This window comes from Lactuca saligna, chromosome 5, assembly GCF_052625555.1.
Source record: "Lactuca saligna cultivar CGN05327 chromosome 5, ASM5262555v1, whole genome shotgun sequence".
In the NCBI taxonomy this organism is placed as follows: Eukaryota; Viridiplantae; Streptophyta; class Magnoliopsida; order Asterales; family Asteraceae; genus Lactuca; species Lactuca saligna.
In genome coordinates, this window is record NC_136421.1 from 318,398,466 (window position 1) to 318,418,504 (window position 20,039).

Here is a 20,039-nt window from a genome sequence, read left to right on the forward strand (position 1 = left end):
TGGCCCAATATCTATTTGTGAAGGGGACTAATATCGGAGGAGAAGGATAGTCGATTTTGCAAGATTTGACCGTCTTCATAGATCCAATAGTCGATTTCTTCTTGAAACAGTATGTGCAAATGATGGCTGAATGCAGAGGTTTCTTGAATAAATGGTGGCCAAAGGAGGAAGCAAATTGTGCGAGGAGGCGACTATTTGTTAGAGGCAAAGGGATGTTTCTTGAAACCGTACGTAGAGAGAGAGAGAGAGAGAGAGAGGTTAGGGTATTTTATTTTTGTATTATTTTTAGTTGTTTTTAATTAATGTAATAAAAAAATAAAAATAAAATAAAATATTAATGGGTAAATCCGTAATTATAAAAAGTTTTAAAATTATTGGACCAAACTTGCAACAAAATGAAAAGTGTGGACCTCTGGTGCTAGTCCAAACCTTTTTAGACAAAAGTGATAATTTTGAGCTAACCAGAAGGACCATTTGTGCATTTTAGTCTTTCTTTTTGATATTTTTATAGACAAAACTGCCAAGTTGGTCCTTGTGGTTGCAAAAAAACTTTGGATGGGGTCCAAAAAGTTTTCAACTTGTATGGAAGGTCCAAAATCAAGAATTTTCGTTGGTTTTGGTCCTTGAAATTTTGAAAGGATTATTTTGCCCTTATTATTTTATTTTCACATTTTCTTTATTTGTTTTCATTGTTTTGTAATTAAAAAAAAGGCAAAAGAAAAGAAAATTTGGAGGACAACCCCACCCTCTCTCTCTCTCTCTCTCTCTCTCTCTCACGGCACCACTACCCATTTTTGATTTAGGTACTTTAACAAGTGCTTCAAGAAATTTAAATACCCAATTGTGGCTTAAACAGAAATTTGTGAAGCAAAATTATTGAAAATCAATGAACATAACTAAGAACTACAAGTTGCAGTAGGGAAAGATCATTCAGACAAAAGATCAAACACTTGGTGGGCATCCACCATACTTTATGTTCATGGGTTGCAGCTTTACTGAGTAATCTTTCACATTATTTTCTTCTTATATCATTTAATTCCCCATTCTTTCAACTTTAAATATAAACCATTTCCATGAATGGTTTAAGGGTATAAAAAGATGCAACAAGAACGATCTTTACAGATGAGAAAGAAGATAATAACAATGCCTATTTTTCTTTCTGCAATATAAGATTTGTTCGGAGATCGCCACCATCGGTTTTTAGATGCATTATACCTACATGAATTGAACTCAATCTGGTCTTCAAATAGCCCCATTTCGTCTTCTTCCCCACCTAGTCTTCTTCACCATTTCTAGACCAGAAAACCTGTAACAAAGATACAAATCCACCACTTCCACCATAAGCATCCATCAGACCCGTCAAATAATTGAATCGAGGTGAAAAGAGATTAGATACAAAAAAATGAACAGAGAAGAGGGATGTATTAGTCGAAAAGAGGTTTAACTAGAATGGGTAGGGAGGATGGTTTTGATTGGACCCTATGGGAGTTTGATTCCTTGACGATCTTCATTCGCCTTCTGTATAATGTTCTATCATTATATCGGGTTTTCCGATCCATTCTCTATCTACAAAATCATATTTCACAGTTGTCCGACCCATCATTCTAGCGATATCTTCTGGTGAAATCCTTGGAACATCATTTAGGTTCATTGCGACAATTCATGGTGAATCTGAATAGAGAAGGTTGAGAAGGAGACCGAAGACACCAATCGTGATTCGTGTTTCTATACACTAAGTTAGGGTTTATATCATGGTTGATAGGGTTTTAAAGAACATTGACTCAGAGATCTATGAGAAAGGCTTCCAGGAGAGAGAGAGAGAGAGAGAGAGAGAGAGAGAGAGAGAGAGAGAGGGGGGGGGGGTAGGGTCGTCCTCCGATTTTTCTTTTCTTTTTCTTTTTTTTAATTACAAAACAATTAAAACAAATAAAGAAAATGTGAAAAATAAATAATAAGGGCAAAATAGTCCTTTCAAAATTTCAAGGACCAAAACCAAAGAAAATTCTTGCTTTTGGACCTTCCATGCAAGTTGAAATTTTTTTTGACCCCATCCAAAGTTTTTTGCAAACCACAAGGACCAATTTGGCAGTTTTGTCATTTTTATAAATATTATGTCTAATATGGTTATATAGGAGTGTTTGTTTTTAGCTGTTTCAAAAGAAATTGAAAATGATAGTTATTTTGATAAGTTTTTTAATATTAAACTGATTTAGTCTTAACCAAAATATAAATTTAGATATATGTGTAAATTATATATATATATATATATATATATATATATATATATATATATATATATATATATATATATAATTTTGAAATTTATAAGGATAATAAAGTATTATTGAATGTTTGCAATGACTAACATAATTTATTAAAAGACCATCATATCATTTTTAATATACATTTAACATAGTTTTTTTGACGTCATTTAAAAATTAAACATTGTATTATTATTAGAAAGACTAGATTATAACCCGTGGAATCCACGGATAACAATGAATCGAAGTTTCAAATAATGAGTTTTCATGTTTAACATTTCAAATGTATTAATGCCGAGTTGTTAATATTTTATGTATTAATACCGACCAATTGAATGTAGTTATATCTAAAAGTTCTAAAGTTTGCTTATGCTTTCAATTTATATTATATTATGTTATTACAAGTTATATTATATTATGTTATAATGCTATCAAATTGTAATATGACATCATTTTTAGATTTATGTATATTTTATTTTAAGAAAGATATTATGTCAGTTTTATGTGTATATTGTTTTTATTAAAGCAATAACATTATTAATTACTATTGTTATGAAACATATATATATATATATATATATATATATATATATATATATATATATATATATATATATATATATATAATGTTCAGATAGACCTTTGGGAATAATAGAATCATGTAAAGTGTTCAGATGCTTCAATGCTCCAAATGATAAAGATGCTGCCAAATGAGTAAAACTACACAGTTAAATAACAAACATAGTAAAATCGAGCAAGGAATTTATAATTTATAATTTTAAATGCTTAACATAGCAACATACTTCCAAAAAAGTTATTCAAATAGTTAAAACTCAAGTTATTAATAACAAAAAGAGTAACTATGAATGAACAAATATCACAACTTATCAACCTTGCTCTCATGAAACGAAAAAAAAAAAAAGATGCAAAAAAGATGAACAAAATCGACTTGCAATAAAAATCAAACATAGAAACAGAAGCATATTTGACTTTGTTCGCAGAATAAAACTTCAAAAAAACAACTAAACTGCCACCATATGGACTTTGGAAAATCAAACATAGAAACAGAAGACCACATACCTACATAAATAAGCATGTCAGGATTTCTAGTCAATGAGTGTTGATCTTCTTCATAAAACAAATAAACTGAAACTGTGGAAAATTGTTATCGAGTTATCAAACCAGAGTTAGCCAAAAGAGGTAGATATCACGTAAAACACTAAAGAATTAATGTCAAGGTCTAACCTGCCACCATATGGACTTAAAGATTCTTAAAAATATCTAAGATTTAACCTTTTTGTAATGAAATTAAGAACAATTGACCTTAATTGACCTTAACATAACAAAGTTTGATAACCAAGAAGTTAAATCTGCACAAAGAAATACATCAAATCTTCTAACTGTTGCAACATTTGAAACTAAAATTAGGGATCATGGAAAAACGAAGAGGGAAAAATCTCATTTAATCAAACGATTTAAGATATTTTCACTTTATACTTATCAACAATTTCCCAATAGCATTTAATATATGGATAGATTAGAACCATCAAGTAGCATTTGAAGTGATACTTAAGAAATATGAGAAACTACACTTCTGTCATTTTTCTATCAAGTTTTATAGCCATATTTTAAATGTGCAATCACATGTTATTGTGATAGAGCTCCAGTCAAATCCATGGCCACAATTTACTTTCCTTCTAATGTCTGTCTGTCATACATCATACAACCACCGAACAAAATAGGGCCTCCAAATAATTATACATACATGTGTTCATTTTTAGTTTCCCAAAAAGGAGTGCAATGCGAAGACATATAATATACCTTAGTAAACAAATAGAAGCATATCTACAAAGTTATGAAGACAAAGAAAATGTGCCTCTTTAACCATTATCATCAGCCTTGAGGTCTGAAAGAACAATCATAGATTAATTCTTGAGAGTGACATTTCCTCGAACACCTGGTAGACAGACTTTGCAAGGCAGATTTTGCAGGGTTCAATCTCTATCCCGACCTCCATGATAGCTGATTGAGATGAAATGGGAGATATATAGGAGCATCGTAGATATGAAATTATGTATGGAGAAAAGTAGATATGGGTCTGTTCAAAAACAACATATATTAAGTAGTACGATGGTTAGGGTGGATTTTTAGGTAATCTGTAAACTGATGCGATGATTTAGGAGTCGATAAATTGAATATGAAGGGGTGTGTGTCGAGATTTACCGGATCCTGATTTGAAATTTGATTTTTAATTTAAGCTAGAGAGGATGAACCATAAACGCGATACTGAATTTGAGCGGGAAAAAAAGCAGAAGGTGAATATTAAGAGGGCACGTGGTAAATTGAGGTCTAAGAAAATGATAAGTGGAAAGTCTAGGAGTCTTTTATTAGGATTAAAGATAAGGATTTCTCGGGGGACGAAAAAAACTACCTTTAATGCTATTATTTGTGACGGATGACAATAATAAGTTATAATTGTATAATTCGTTAAAGTATCTTATTTTTAATTGATGATAATGCATGAAATCATGTTTTCTTTTTGTTTTTTATACTTTGTTAAACATATATTAAAAAAAACGAACCAAAAAAAGTAAAAACTGATATTTAAAAAAAAATAAAAAACAGTAAAGAACTGAAATAAAAAAAAACAACATTTAAATAAAATAAAAACAATAAGAAAAAAAAAAAAGCAAAATAGAAGAAAAATAAAAAAAAAAAAAAAAACATTAATTTAGTAAATATTTTTGAAACTATACCATTTTAGTTAAAAATTCGGGTTTTACAACTAATATATTATACAGGATTAAAGAGAAATATCTCTTTGTATTTACTTTTTCAAAATATATGAAAATGATATTTTCACTTCGTAAACTTGCCGGCAAGAAATTTGATTTCTGCAAAAGAAATAATTAGTACGTAACTATGTATTTTGTTTTTTGTACAATTAATATTTGATTGATTGAAAAATATAAAAACTCATACCTAAAATTATACATAGAACAATTACAATTGTTTTCTAACTTCAAAATGTGAAACTAGAAGGATAACATTATTCAATAATAATAATAATAATAATTTAATCATCACATGAGTTATGGTGTTGTTCTATGACTAAATTATAAATTGTTCTATGATTAAAGAAATATGTAATTAGATAAATTATAAATTGTTCTATGACTAAAGAAATATTATGTATGGATCATCATCTATTCTTCAATTTTTACATGTCCATTCGGTTATTGAATTTTATCAGTTAATATCGACTTTTAGGTATTGTTTGTTTTACGAAACGAAAATTCATGAAGTCTGCAGATCACCTCTGCAGCAAAAGATGTGGACCAAACGGCTGCAACCTGCAATAAGAAGCATATTTGTTTTTTAATATCTGCAGATTGTTACGGTAAATTAAAATTTAAATAAACTAATTTTATAAACTGAAAATAGTTCTCAACACCGAAATTTTAAAATTATTAGTCTTAAAACATTGAAAGAATATTAAAAAAAACATGTAAAAAAACAAAAATATAAAATTTTAAAAAAAATGTAAAAAAGTTATCAGTTTTATTCTAGGAAAAAAAACTAATTTTAAAAAACATAAAAAAGAAAATAATAAAAAAGTTTAAAAAAAATACTGCAAACAATGCTTACAAAGTTCGTAAAAGAATTACACATTTTAAAAAGATGCAACCGAAATTGAAAATATTATTAACAGAAACAGTAAAAAATTAAAAAAAATCAAAGTTTTTTTTTTTTTTTTTATTTTTTAAATCAAGTTATGAAAACTATAAAAAGAAATTGTATCAAATCTGTAAATCAAAGTATAACAAAAAATCAAAGTTTTTTAAAAAAAAAAGTTATACAAAATTTCTAAAAAAATCACTTGAAAAAATAAAAACCGAAGAGTTTGAAGAGACAAGTTAAATTCTGCACCGCGCAGAACACACATAGATGTATTATAATCTGAATTCTTACAAAAAACAAACTGTTACGAAAAAATAAATATTACATGCATGTTATGTTGTACGTCGTGCCGCATAGCAAAAAGTGATCTGCAGAGCACTTAGACTCATTGATAAGGCTAAACGGTATCGATATACGGTGGCTACACGTGGGGGTTATGTGGCAAGGCCACCTACGCGGGAACACCGCCCCAGGCGTAGTGGGGATCACGGACGAAGATGACCAATCAGAAGGGGAGAGAGAGTATATATATATATATATATATATATATATATATATATATATATATATATATATATATATATATATATATATATATATATATATATATATATATATATATAACGTATACTTTTTTGACCGTTTGCATCTTAAACAAAATAAATAAATAAATTTAAATAACATCATTATATATATATATATATATATATATATATATATATATATATATATATATATATATATATATATATATATATACCAAATAAAAAAAAATACTTCTACTTTCTTTGATTTTTTTTCAAAAAAATGGATCCCAACCAAAATACTCCACCCACTCCAAACATTCCAAACACTCCAAAAACTCCTAATGATTATCAAGCTTATATGCAATTGTTGAATTCTCCAATCCAACAACAACCTTTATTCACTAACCTTCCTTACAACTCACAAATCTTCCAACAACAACGGTCACAATTCATTCCCCAATTCCAAGGTTTCCAACAACAAACTTCTCCACAATTCCAAATTCAATCGTCTCAAGTCCTATTATCTCAATCCCAAATCGTGAACCTCGACAACGACGATGTACTTGTCCAAGAAACACCACAATTATTCCGAAGAAGGCAACCAAAAGGAAAAGGGAAAAAGAAAGCAACGGCTTGGAACGAAGAAGAGGAAGAAGCTTTAGCAAAAGCTTGGATTTTCATATCATGTGATTCGAGAAGAGTTTTTGGAATCGTGTTTTGGATCACTTTCACGCTACTTGGAAGGAAAACGGATCGGTCCTACAACGCGGTCAACGGGAAATGGCGTGATCTTCGCACGGTTTGCACAAAGTGTAATGGTATATTTGAAAATCTAAAAAAATATGCATAAAAGTGGTTCCAACGATTTCAAAATTTTATCAACCGCATGCTACCAATTCAAAGTGACCAACAACGGTAAACCATTTGGTCGCCAAAAAGCATGTGAAGTTTGTCGTAAAGGTCCAAAATGGGTCCTTAACCCGGAGACATCGCATTCGGACTCGATCACCGGCTCCAACAAAAGAGCAAGAACTTCTGAATCGGATACGAGTTTTGGGTTAGACCTCAATGATGACGTTGATGTTGCCGAGGGAGACGGTCCACCTGAAGTCCAACTCCGTCGATCACCGGGAATGGATAAAGCAAAACGGGTAGCGTCTTCAAGCGGGAAAGCAACCACAACTAGCGACGACGGGTTTGTGGAATCAATAGATAAAACTCTAAGTTTTCTAGAAAAAAATACGAATCCACGGATGAAGCTCGTCGTCAAAAAATCGCTTTTACCGATGTTCAAATCATAAAGCCCCTACGAGATCTCGACCCCGAAAATCTTACGACATTTATCAAAATTCAACAATGTGTCCGTGCTAAGTATGCGGATTACGTTCTAATATTTATGTTTTAGTTGTGTTTTTTTTTTTAAAGTAAATTAGGATAAATAAGTAATTTAGGATTTTTTTTTTTTTTTTTTGTCGTTTAAGTATTTAGGAAAAATAAGTAATTTAGGATTTTTTTTATTGTTGTTTTTTAAATATTGTAGGATTTAAGTTTGTGTGTTTAAAAATTAATGCAATGTTTTTTAATTTAATGTTTTTAATGTGTTTTATTTGAATTATTTTTTAATTTAATATAATATTATTCAAAAATATAAAAAAAAAAATGATGTGGAGTGGTAACCATTCCTAAAGGTTAGTGGGTTGATAGTAGGTTAGTAGTGAATGTGATGTAGCGCTAACGTGGCTTCCAGAGTCAAATATGGACTTTTGCAATCTTTTGCAATCCAGAGTCAAAAACATAAACATCAAACATGAACATAAACAATAACAACAAACTCATGAGTAGAAGGCATAATCTTTTGCAATCCAGAGTCAAATATAGACTCATTTTCTTGGATGGATTCCCCTTCATCGTTGTCTACTTTTCTAGACAAAAGACTAATCTACCCCCATAAAAAAATCATGAAACCTAGAAGTAGAAATTGCTATTTATCATAAATCTCTTTTGCACTTAACAACTAAAAAATATGTTTTGCAATTGAACAACAAAATTCTGCAGCAAACATGGACAAAAACAAATAAAAATCGAAACTTTTAAACAAGTTCAAACATTAATAAAACAACAAAATTTCACTGAACATAAATTCAAACGAATATCAGAATCCTAGATTCAAAATCAAAAATTCGAAACAAGAAATAAATCAAAATCTAGAATTCAAACCATGTTATGTTTATATTATGATCAGTTGAAGAAATCATACAAAAAATAAATCAGAATCTGAAAGAGGATGGAGATCATCGATGAAGAGGCAATGGATCATACCTGATGAACAGTCAGGAGACCGTCGATGGAGGTTGGCTGTGGAGCAGATCGCCGGTGGTGGGCAGATGCAGAATCGACGAGAAGGAGGCGTCGTGAAATGGATCTATCCCAATCAGATTCCTTCTTACCGAGTCAGATGCCCACAATTCGATTACCAAACGCCTTTTGCTGACCGAATCAGCTAAAAACATCTGATTCGACTCGGTCAAACGTTTATCAACCATGCCTTTACTGTTTATTTGACATTATCATTATTACAAAGATAACAGTATTAATTATGTAAGTGCGGTGTTCAGTTTCCAAACGAGGCTGTGACTTGTGAGCCCCACGAATATATGCAAGGAAGTGGTGACCGATTTCCATACGAAGTGCTGTGGGGTCCACCGGCGTCAAATCATCGTCATTTATAAGTAACGGCGTTAGTTCTCCGTGGAATAAGTTCGATCTCAGGCTCTCAGCTACTCTGGAATTACGTATGCACATTGCACAGCACAGGTATTTGTAGAGACGAGAGTATATAAATCCAGCAACGAAGCTAAACCTAAAGCTAAAGTGTGAAAAATGGAAGCGGAACAGAAATCGGTGCCGGTGATGATCGTCGGAGTAGATGACAGCGAGCATAGCTTTTACGCACTTGAGTGGACTTTGGATCACTTCCTAACTCCATCTGCTCCCAATTCTCCCTTCAAACTAATCGTCGTTCACTCCAAGCCTTCTCCTACTTCTGCAATCGGCTTCGCGGGTCCTGGTGAATCAATTGATCTGACACTTGATACCACTACTTTTCTGTGTCTTGGAATTGGATGCTAATTAATTTGTTTTATCGCATACCATTGTCTATTGAATTCAGGTGCGGCGGATGTTTTTCCGTTTGTGGATGCGGATTTGAAGAAGATCGCTGCTCGAGTTGTGGAAAGGGCAAAAGAGCTTTGCCATTCAAAATCGGTTTGTACTTTGTTTCATCTTTTCGTTCGAGAGGCATAATAGTGGTCAGTGGAGAGAGCTAACTATAATCTAACTCTGCTGATAGATGTCAACTCGTTGTTGCAATTTACTCCGCTAACAAAACGGAACTTTGAGTATAAACTATAAAGTAACCCTAGGCCGTAACAGTAACGCATCTGAAATTTTTGGTTGAAATGTTTGATTTCATTTTAATTGTTTGGATCGTTTGTAAAAGATGATGATGATTTTGTATTGTAGGTAGATGATGTGAATGTGGAAGTTGTGGAAGGCGATGCTAGGAACGTTCTATGTGAAGCTGTAGAGAAGCACCATGCCACCATATTGGTAGTTGGTAGCCATGGTTATGGAGCAATTAAAAGGTAATCTTGTTTACTTATCACTTATGTATGCATCAACTCAACTGTTGGAAACTAATTGCAGTTTAGATCAGATGGATTTGGGAATGCATTCTATCAAATCGTCATTCTTGTGTTTAATGTACCCGAAGTATTTTAACACCCTACAAAACTAGTGCTTTTGTTTTTTGGTTTTTTGTAGGGCGGTTTTGGGAAGTGTTAGTGACTATGTTACTCATCATGCCCATTGCACCGTGATGATAGTGAAGAAGCCCAAGACCAAACATTGAGAGGATTGAGCTGAACATCATGTCACAAATGGTGCCTTTAATCTTCCAAATCTGGGACTTCTACCATTGATATTGCTTATTTGTTAGGTTGAAGATTTAAGAAATTATTGGTGTGTATTTCCTTACTAAAACTCTACCTGCAACTACAAATATTTGTGTATGTATTTTGTATTTACACTATAAACATCTTAATTATAGTCGATCGTCATTATCTTAATAAAACCTGCTTCAGCTAATTAATTCTCTTGAAAGCCTTTTGCTATTGCTCGGTTTTGTTTTGTAGATCAATCTTAACAATTAAAAAAAAAAATGAAACTTTAAGCATTTAAAATATAAGTTTTAGGTATCAAATGTTTTGAATATTTAAAAAAATTTGAACTTGCAAATTTACATGCATGAAAATTGATGGTTTTACCAAGCGACTAGGGGATGCAATTATTCCACCTAAATCACTTAAATATATATTGTAAAAAATTTGAGATTTCTGCACTTGCACTTACTGAGTCACAAACCTTAGAAAATAACAAAAAGTCGATTGTTGGTCAACCTGTTGAGTCCATATGAAAAAATAATTGTTTTGATTTGTTTTTCAATAAGATGCTTAGGCCTTACGAAATGTATGTTTTGCAAGTTGGTAAAATTAAAATTAATATGTATTGTATGAATATGACCTTACTAATTGTGGAGCCAGAAATCTCTGATCTGTACCGACATATCTATTCTGATTTCTGAGGGTGAAATTAAGATCATATATTAATATGTTTATCCCACCAAACCAAATAAAGATGAGGGATGTAATTAATCTATGAACAACAAACAAAATCTGGTTGGCAGTATGCAATTTGGATGGATGATTCTTGCACACACTTAAACTCATAAAAACTGACAATATCTGAATCCATTTGTAAAGCTTGCACATTGCCATTTTTGAGAATAATCCAAGGCACGGAATGGCAAGACAGAAGCAGCTATAACTGATAACATATAGGCTAAAAATTCATCTCTAATTTAGTAAATGATATGAGCTTGGAAACAATCGATGCATCTAAGTGACAGAAAGAAAGGAGCATTGGATATGGATTAAGCATTTCTACGTGTATAAGGGCCAATCGGTCCACGCACCAGACACATGCCCATTCTCACAGACATACGCTCGAACAACTGGCTCCCCATCGTCATGAAACCCATACGCAGGCCGCAAACAGAAAGCCGCATGCAAGTCATACACTTGACTAATAGAACAATAAGCACAATTCAAATCAATTCTGCTGCGATTCCCATCTTTAATCGTCCTCCAAACCCTAGATCTCTTAAAATCCTTGAACACCCCCCTAAAAAGCATGTAATTACGCTTCTCCTCGATGTGCACACAACCAGGCCAATCACAAATGTATAAACAATCACCCCTGAATCGACTTGCCAACAATTTATTTCCTTGCTCACGGCTCAAATTCCAAGCACCAGATGCCAAATGGGACCTTGAAGATCTACAGATTTTTCTTCGTTTACAGACACCAAAATCAACAACAACAACAATGCCGTCGTTACCTTCTGTTCCTTGTTCAGAAACCTCCTCGGATTTATGGCAAACATTACCGTAAGCAGAATCATAGTAGAGATCGTCGTACAAAGACCAAGAACAATCAGAGCTGTTAACGGAACTTTTCATCTTATCATCGTCAGTAATTCTAGAACAAGAAGGATTTGATACGGATTTACCCGGTTGAAACAGATTAGTTTCATGATAGTTTTCATCTGGACCTAGTTCGCGTTCGAGCCCGAGATCTGAATTTTCGAGGAGGACGCCGGAGTGGAGGAGGCCAGGGCAGCAAACGGAAAGCTTGTGAAGGGACGCCCAGCCGCCAGGAGGAGAGATGGAAGAGGTGATTGGAGTGTTCGATTGGAGGAGATCGGAGACGACGGAAGGGATTGTCTGATGGCATTTGGTTTTCCAGCAAATCGTGCGAATCATATTCGAGAATTTAGTACAAACGCAAGCGAGACGTGACCAGTCACGAGGATCATCTTCGATCTTGAAAAATATGTTTAGAACAACATCGTCGGAAAGATAGGAGAACAGATTTTCAGTGCCAGTTTCAGACATTTTCCACTTGTTTTTCGTCGAATAATTGGGAAAACACACAGCAAATTCTCCCCTCGATCTGCGAAAAAGACTAAGAAGTTCCTTCTTGTTGCTCGGGATTCAATTCCAGAATGAAATGGTTGGTGGGGCTAAGGGAGGAGATCTCGCAATATGTACACTGAACATAGATGATTTTCGTCGGGATTTCTCGCCCGCTTTATCACATTTACAAACTAACCCCTATAGATTTGGTTAAAAATTAATGAAGTGTTAAAATAGAAATCTTATCTGTTTTTTACAAAATAAGTATATGAGAAATTAAGTAATCTAATCAATTTATTTATAGGAAATTAAGTAATCTAATCATTTTTTAACATGTATTTGAAAAAAAATAACAAAAAGAACCACTTAGTTCGGAATGGCATTCCGGACCAAGAAAAACCACTTTCTTTTACTAATACCGGAATGACATTTCGGAGTCTGGATTAAAATTTCGGATTTCGAAAAAAAAAAAAAAAAAAAAAAAAACTCTGGAATTTCAAGAACAAGTCGGAAATTCGCAGAACAATTCTGGAATTTCTTGGTTTTTTTTTTGTTTTCTTACTTAAATTTAACAAAAAGTTAAACAAATATAGTAATATAAATATATTATGAGGGCTTTTGGGATTTCATTTAAAAACTCCTTTTTAACTTATTGACTTCTCGAAAAATCAATAAGTTAAAAAACATGTTTAAATACTTAATAAGGACTTTTAAAACAACTTTTGGTTTATTCTTTGACAAAGAGTTTTGAAGAAGTTATAATTAATGATTTTTTTTAATGGTTTATGTACATTTGAGATAGGGATTTCTACGTGTTATCATACCCGTTGTCTAGTGTATACGTGTTTTTCTCCATCGCTTCTGCTTCATTCGTGTCATGTTAGAATAAAAAACAAACAAAAGTCAATAAGTTAGTCAAACACTTTTTAACTTATTCATTTATTGACTTTTGTCACTAAAAACCAAATCCAAATACTTTTTAAAAATCTCATCTTTCCAAATTGATAAGTCAATAAGTCCTTTTTAAAAAAAAAATCCTTTTAATTTCAAAATGAAATCCCAAAAAAAAAAAGATTTTTTTGAAAAAAAAAACACTCTTGAATATGAACAATACTCAAAAATTAAACATTGCGGAGAAAGTGATTATTTTTCAAAAACTACAAAAAACTAGTTATTTTCTTTGAAATCCTCATTTATAATTAAGGTAATAAAAAACGTTTGGCGGTAGCACGACGATGGATTGGGATCAAGAGATTAATCGGCTAGGCGGTGTAACGTTCCAAAACCAGGGCGAAATTTTTCTTTTTTAAAATAATATAACATCCATGTTGTAACACTCCAATCTAGGTATTCCATTGTCCACCTTCTTGTATTTTTTTCATTTTTTTTTGGCAAAAAGGACCTTTCTGTACGTTGGGCGTACACTTGGTACGCTTACCGTACATAAGAGATGCGTATCGGGTGGATGAGCCTCGTACGTTGGGCATACGAGCAGGTATGCGGGGCGTACGTGTCAGATATCTAAAACCCTAATACTTGGATTTTCACCATATTTAAGCAACCTTATATCATTTAAACCAAACCCTAATCAGCCTCCATAGCCTCATTTCGTCCCTTAACCCCATATTTTCGTGAGAGTGTGATCCTTGAGCTTAAAGAGTGTTTTGGTGGCCATTTTAGAGAGCATTCAAGAAGGAGAAGGTGGTGAGAAAGTCTTGGGTGTCATTGAGCTTTTAGATCTTGCATCTAGTTCATCTTGAGGAACTTCTGGAGGTATAAACTCATCACCTCGTCATCTCTTTTGTTAGTTTGTGCTAGGGTTTTGTTATGGAGTCCTTTTTTGGTTCTTGGACTCTCTCTTGTGAGTTAAGCAACTCCAGAGACTAGGATGGTTAGATCTAAGCATTTTTTAGCATGTTAGATGCATATTTGAGTCCATGCATGAGCTTAAAGTCCTAAATGAGGTCTTAATGGGAATAATAGAGTATTGGGGACCCTCATGGCATGCAAGGGCATAAAGTTGCCAACTTTATGTCCTAGGACATCTTAATAGACTTAGATCTGAAGTTTAACGTTGAAATTCCAAGTATTAAGCACTTAATGGTCGTGGTGCATAATCAACTTGTACGTTGGGCGTAATATCATGTATGTTGGGCGTAATATCATGTACGTTGCGCGTACAGCTAAGAGGCTCAGTACGCTAAGCGTACTAGAGCGGTACGTTGGGCGTATGTACCTCATATGGGTTTGGGCTTCGTGTGGGTTCGTAAGCTTATTGGGCCTTATTATGTTTTAGTCCTGGTCCCATTTAGAGTCTAGTGTATTGTTATTCTGTTTTGGGTCATAGTTGTATTGGTTGGGCTTGTTGAGCCATGAGGACCATTAATAGCTTTTATATTGGATCCTAAGCCCATTAGTAAAGGAAAGACTTTTGGGACACTATGGAAGAGCTTAGGCTTACGTGTTTGGACTCTTTGATTAGGTGGAATTATAATCCTAATTTTAGATTTATTTGTATTATTGTTTAGTATGAGGTTTCAGACTGTTAGGCGAGCAGCTTTTGTGTTCAGCGGATTGAGGTGAGTCTTCTCACTACACCCATGGGTCGAAGGCACTAAGGCCGGCCCATTATTTGTTATGAGATGTTAGTAATTGATTATGCTATGGTTTGTGTGACAACCTGAAGTTTATTCCGTCACCGTAACCCGTTTCCGTTAATAAAACCCATTTGTAATTCAATTTTTCCGTTAACTTTTGGATTAAGTTAATTAAATTGAGACCTTTATTATGACTTCATGAGTGTCCAAACACACTAGAAACATGTGAAAACACCCTCGATATTCATTTGAAAATTTTAATTACGACCACGTCGGGTAACGACAACTTAATTGGGTACGGCCATAAGCCTCGTTTAACGTCAGTATCGGGTAGATTTCCATCGGGCCTCAAATTCAAACCCTATATAAGGGTGAGTGGACTTCATTTGAATCTTTTTCACTCCCTCTCACTACTCTCTCTCTACAAGCCAAATCTTGATCCAAAATCACCCCTTTCAAGCTCCAATTTGGTAAGTGATCTATCCTAGCTTATAGTTTAGCCTGTTTAGCAATCAAATTCATGTTTAAATCATCCAAATGTGCCAAAAACATGTGTTTACGTCCCAGGAACAAACCCAAACTGCGAACACCCATAAATGGGGTTTTATAGCCCCAAAACCCTTCCAAATCACTTATGGTGCTTACCTATGACTTAGGGGCTTACATGTACGAGCTTAGAGCACCAAAAACTTGATATTTGGGGAGTAAACATGATTTTATAGCCCAACATCATGCTTGGACCGTAAACCCTCCTTCAAGGGTCGTAAACACCATTTAAGGTGTTAAAATTCCCCTTAAACACCTCCTATGGCTTGGAATAATGTCTAGAACCAACCACCATTGCATTAGGGACCTTAAACGTGAAGGAAAACATGAACATAAGTGGATTATGGTCGTAAAACCCCCCAAGGAATGGTTCCTTGGTCGTAAACTCCTCTAAAGTGGTCAAATGGTGCCCTAACTTCCTTCCATGACTTGTACATTGGACTAAAATCACATGTGCTTGACCTAGGACCATCAAAACACAAAAGGAAAGGTCATGTAAGAGTCTACGATCGTAAACTCCTTGTTTACAGCCGTAAACTTCTTTAAATGGTCCATTTGTTGATCCAATCACTTCCTATGCCCTAGAAATGAGCCTAACCTAATTCCACAAGTGTTGTAAGACCTTTAAACATCCAAGAACACACCACCCCTGAGTTTACGGCCATAAAATCATGGGGATATGGTCATTAGGCCGAAAAATCCCCTAGGAGTTTACTCTTGAAGAGCAAACTCCATATCTAGGCCTTACACCTCCTTAGATGCAACCCAAATCACTCCTAACACTTGAGATGAAGTGTTTTCGCGCCTCGGAGTGTATTATCTTACTTAATTAGTAGTTCAAAGTCTAATTAGATAAAATTGTGTATCTCTTCATATTACATAGGAACCTCGTGTGTATTCAAGCCCTGAACTGACACTTAGCATCCTAACCGGCACATTTCTCATCTGGTGAGTTCATACCCCTACAACTTTTTCCGTGTTTTTTTATGTTTTCAGGGGGGGGGGGAATACAAGAAAAAGTACAAGGAAATCTTGTACTCAAACTTATTATTTCGTATGAAATGTTTCATGTTCTGTATACTTATAACATTGAAAACCGTATTAACCAACCGTTTGACTTGCAGAGTTAGTTTTCAAACTAATTGCGAAACTCGTTATAAAATGTTATATTTTATATTTCACAAATGATTCTCCACATCATTACTGTTAAAATCATTAATCTTAGAACTCTTGATACGTCCTCTGAAACACTCCACAAAGATACGCGAATGGAGGACCACCCATGTAACCAGAATCTAAAACAGGATTTTCCGTATTATTACTTGTAAATTCGTTATTCTTAAGATTGGAGACACGTCCTCCGTAACACTCCACAGAGATACGCGAGTGGAGGACCACCCCTGTAACCAGAATCTCCTAGGAGGAGAGCGTGACTTGAGTCTATAGATCTATATAGGGCTAACTACCCCGCACCTTGCTGCTAGCTACAGTGGGACCGGCAGGTCTACGGGTGACAAAGTCATAAAATGATACTGGACTTCTTATTGCCATATCTAGTCTATCATATGGTTATGGAACTCGCAACTTAGATAATGGAGATTTACTTCTTAGTAATAATGAACCTAGTAAACAAATAACCTTAAGAATTAGTTTGCTACCTACTTATTAGTTTTATATACGTGTTAAAACTAATACACTTTACAAGGATAACCAGGCTTTCAAAATACTTCACTAACGCTACAAGTATGGTAGATACTTGTACACTTTATTCCGATTCGATAACCAACCACAAACTTTTAAGGAAAATAAGGGTTTTTCCTGGGATAACTGAACTGTTCTTAACCAGATTGTGTAACAAACGGATAATTAAACTTTTCTTATAAGAAAATATTGGATTTTCTTGGATAACAACTTTTTCAGTAAACCAAAGGAAACTTGTTCTTTTACCAGAAATGAAATGCTTATGAACTCACCAACTTTATGCTGATATTTTAAAACTGCTTGTATTCTCAGGTCAACGTTAGATAGGTATCTCGCGTTCTTTTGGAGAAGACGGAGCATTTTAGCAGTCTCGTCTTTACTTTTGTTATACTAATGTATATGTAAAACATGTATTACTTTACTTTCAAACAAATGTAAATATCTTTATGAAATGTAATGGTTGTGTTTACTATGCTTACTATGTACATTGGTTGTGATACTTTACATGACGTCCTCCGCCCCAGAACATTTCCGCCATTGGTTTCGGGGTGTGACAGTTTGCACTGACTTATTTTTACTCATGTGAAGACCATAGGGGAGCCTATAGCACTTGGAAAGACCTTTGGGGGATCCCATGGCACTGGGATACAAGACCATGAGGGTAGCCCATGACATTCCAAATGAAGACCATAGAGGGATTCCATGGCCAACTTATGTTTATGTATGCATGACAATATATGTGTCACACCCCAAAACCGAGAACGGCGGAAACGTTCTGGGGCGGAGGACGTCATGTAATGTATCACAACAATGCAAAGTAGTAAACAAGCAACAACATCATCCATTGCTTTAATTGTATAATTTTAATTACATTTGAGCTCTTTCATAGTATAATTCTACAAAATGAATATTCAAAAATAAAAGACGAGTCTTGATTGCTCCGTCTTCACAGAACCTGGTAGTCGTACCTGTCTATCCGTATCCTGGGAATACAAATTATTTTGAAAGCGAGTATCAGCAATAATGCTGGTGAATTCATAAGTATTTATGTGACTTTGATTTGTAAAGCTGTAATTGAAAGACCTGTAAATGTTTTCGAAGGAAAGTTTGTACCAATGAACATGTTTGTAAATATCTGTAAACGTTTGAAAAACTCTAGAAAATCCCATATTTTCTACTAGTGTAAAATGTAGCCTTCTACCAAGACCCGACTGTTTTGAATGTTTGCTTCAGAAATCCAATATTTGTTTGTAAGTGAGTGGTAGTTTAAAAGTCCCAAAATAAACTACCATGATGTTTTTCATGTCATAAAATAGTAGATTTGTGTACAATTATAATCGCTAAGATATATGAAAACTCCCTAAATCAACGTGTTTTTAATACTCCATGTGAGTTTTATAACCATACTATTGACACTGATGGCCTGTAACAACGTTCTTCAGGCGTTGGAATGTTATGACATTTGTCAACCCAGACCTACCGGTCTAACTGTAGCTAACAGTTTAGGTGCGGGATTGTCAATCCCGTATAGATCTATACACAAGTATCACGCTCCCCCTCAAAGGGATTATGGTATATAATACAGGACTTAAAATGCATACATAAATGTACGTTGAAGTTTGAATATCTCACAACTTGGTATAAAACAGATTTACGTATGAAAATGTCCATTTGTTTTTATATGAAAATACCTTCTTGATATGGCACTTGTAGTATATAAAATGTTACGAATATCTAGTATACTATCTCATGAAATTGTATTCCTTGAAATGGTATGTCTCGAAGTTGTATGCTTTTGTAATTGTATGTCTTAAGATTGTATGTCTTTTAATTGTATATAATTGTATCTCTTCGCATAGTATGTAATGTATTTGTATAGACTCATGAATAGATTGAATCTTGTATGAATCCTGGTACTTGGAATGGTAAATAGTATATCTTAACTATACCTATTATAGTTACTAGTAGTGTGTGTGTATCATCGAAATATGCCTTTGTTACCCAAAGGTACTCAACCAACTGAATAGAAAACTTTTATGTCTATATCTGTATACATGATATATATATATATATATATATATATATATATATATATATATACATATATATAACCATGCGTGTTTAGGTGTGCATTTGACAAATAAAATATAAAAGAAGTTTTGTATAACTTTTGAGAAGTTTAATAAATAATAAGAAGTGGTGACTTGATGTCAGTTTATAAAACGGTTTGAAAGTAGTTTGTTTGACAAGAATAATTTTAAGTATAAGAAGACCTTTGTTTGAAATACGATTCTAATGGTTTTTGAAAGGAAATAGAATGTATGTAAGATAGTTTGATAAAGAGTTTTTAACATGTAAAAATGTTTGTCGTAAACTATTATAGTTTTTCCAAAAGTTCGTTTCATTTGTATAGTAAACCTTAGTGTGATGCTCACTTGTATTGTAATGTGTAACTTTTTGTGATGACATAAATGAACATATGTACTCAAGGTACAAATAAACCGTTTGATTCGTATACGTATAACCACCTATTTAATTTCAACGGATAATATGATATCGTGTTATGTTTTCCGTACGAAGGATTTCATACATATGTTTTACTTGATAAAAATGAGTATTTAGTGAATCTTTGAGTTACACACGATAATAATCGTGTGTTTACTTGTATTCCCCCCCCCCCCCCCCCTCTTA

The 20,039-nt window shown here is 33.6% G+C and overlaps 2 protein-coding genes across 2 annotated transcripts; one reads left to right on the forward strand and one right to left on the reverse strand.

Annotated features, from left to right (window-relative positions):
- The first annotated feature begins 9,226 nt into the window (after window positions 1-9,226).
- On the forward strand, window positions 9,227-10,615 carry LOC145048749 (Adenine nucleotide alpha hydrolases-like superfamily protein). Its single transcript, XM_078997337.1, has 4 exons — window positions 9,227-9,536; window positions 9,639-9,733; window positions 9,992-10,113; window positions 10,292-10,615. Exons 1-4 carry the CDS (start codon window positions 9,350-9,352, stop codon window positions 10,377-10,379), a joined length of 492 nt encoding a protein of 163 aa, XP_078853463.1. The 5' UTR covers window positions 9,227-9,349; the 3' UTR covers window positions 10,380-10,615.
- A 637-nt stretch (window positions 10,616-11,252) lies between these two features.
- On the reverse strand, window positions 11,253-12,673 carry EID1 (F-box family protein). Its single transcript, XM_078997339.1, has one exon. It carries the CDS (start codon window positions 12,481-12,483, stop codon window positions 11,470-11,472), a length of 1,014 nt encoding a protein of 337 aa, XP_078853465.1. The 5' UTR covers window positions 12,484-12,673; the 3' UTR covers window positions 11,253-11,469.
- Between the last annotated feature and the right edge of the window lie 7,366 nt (window positions 12,674-20,039).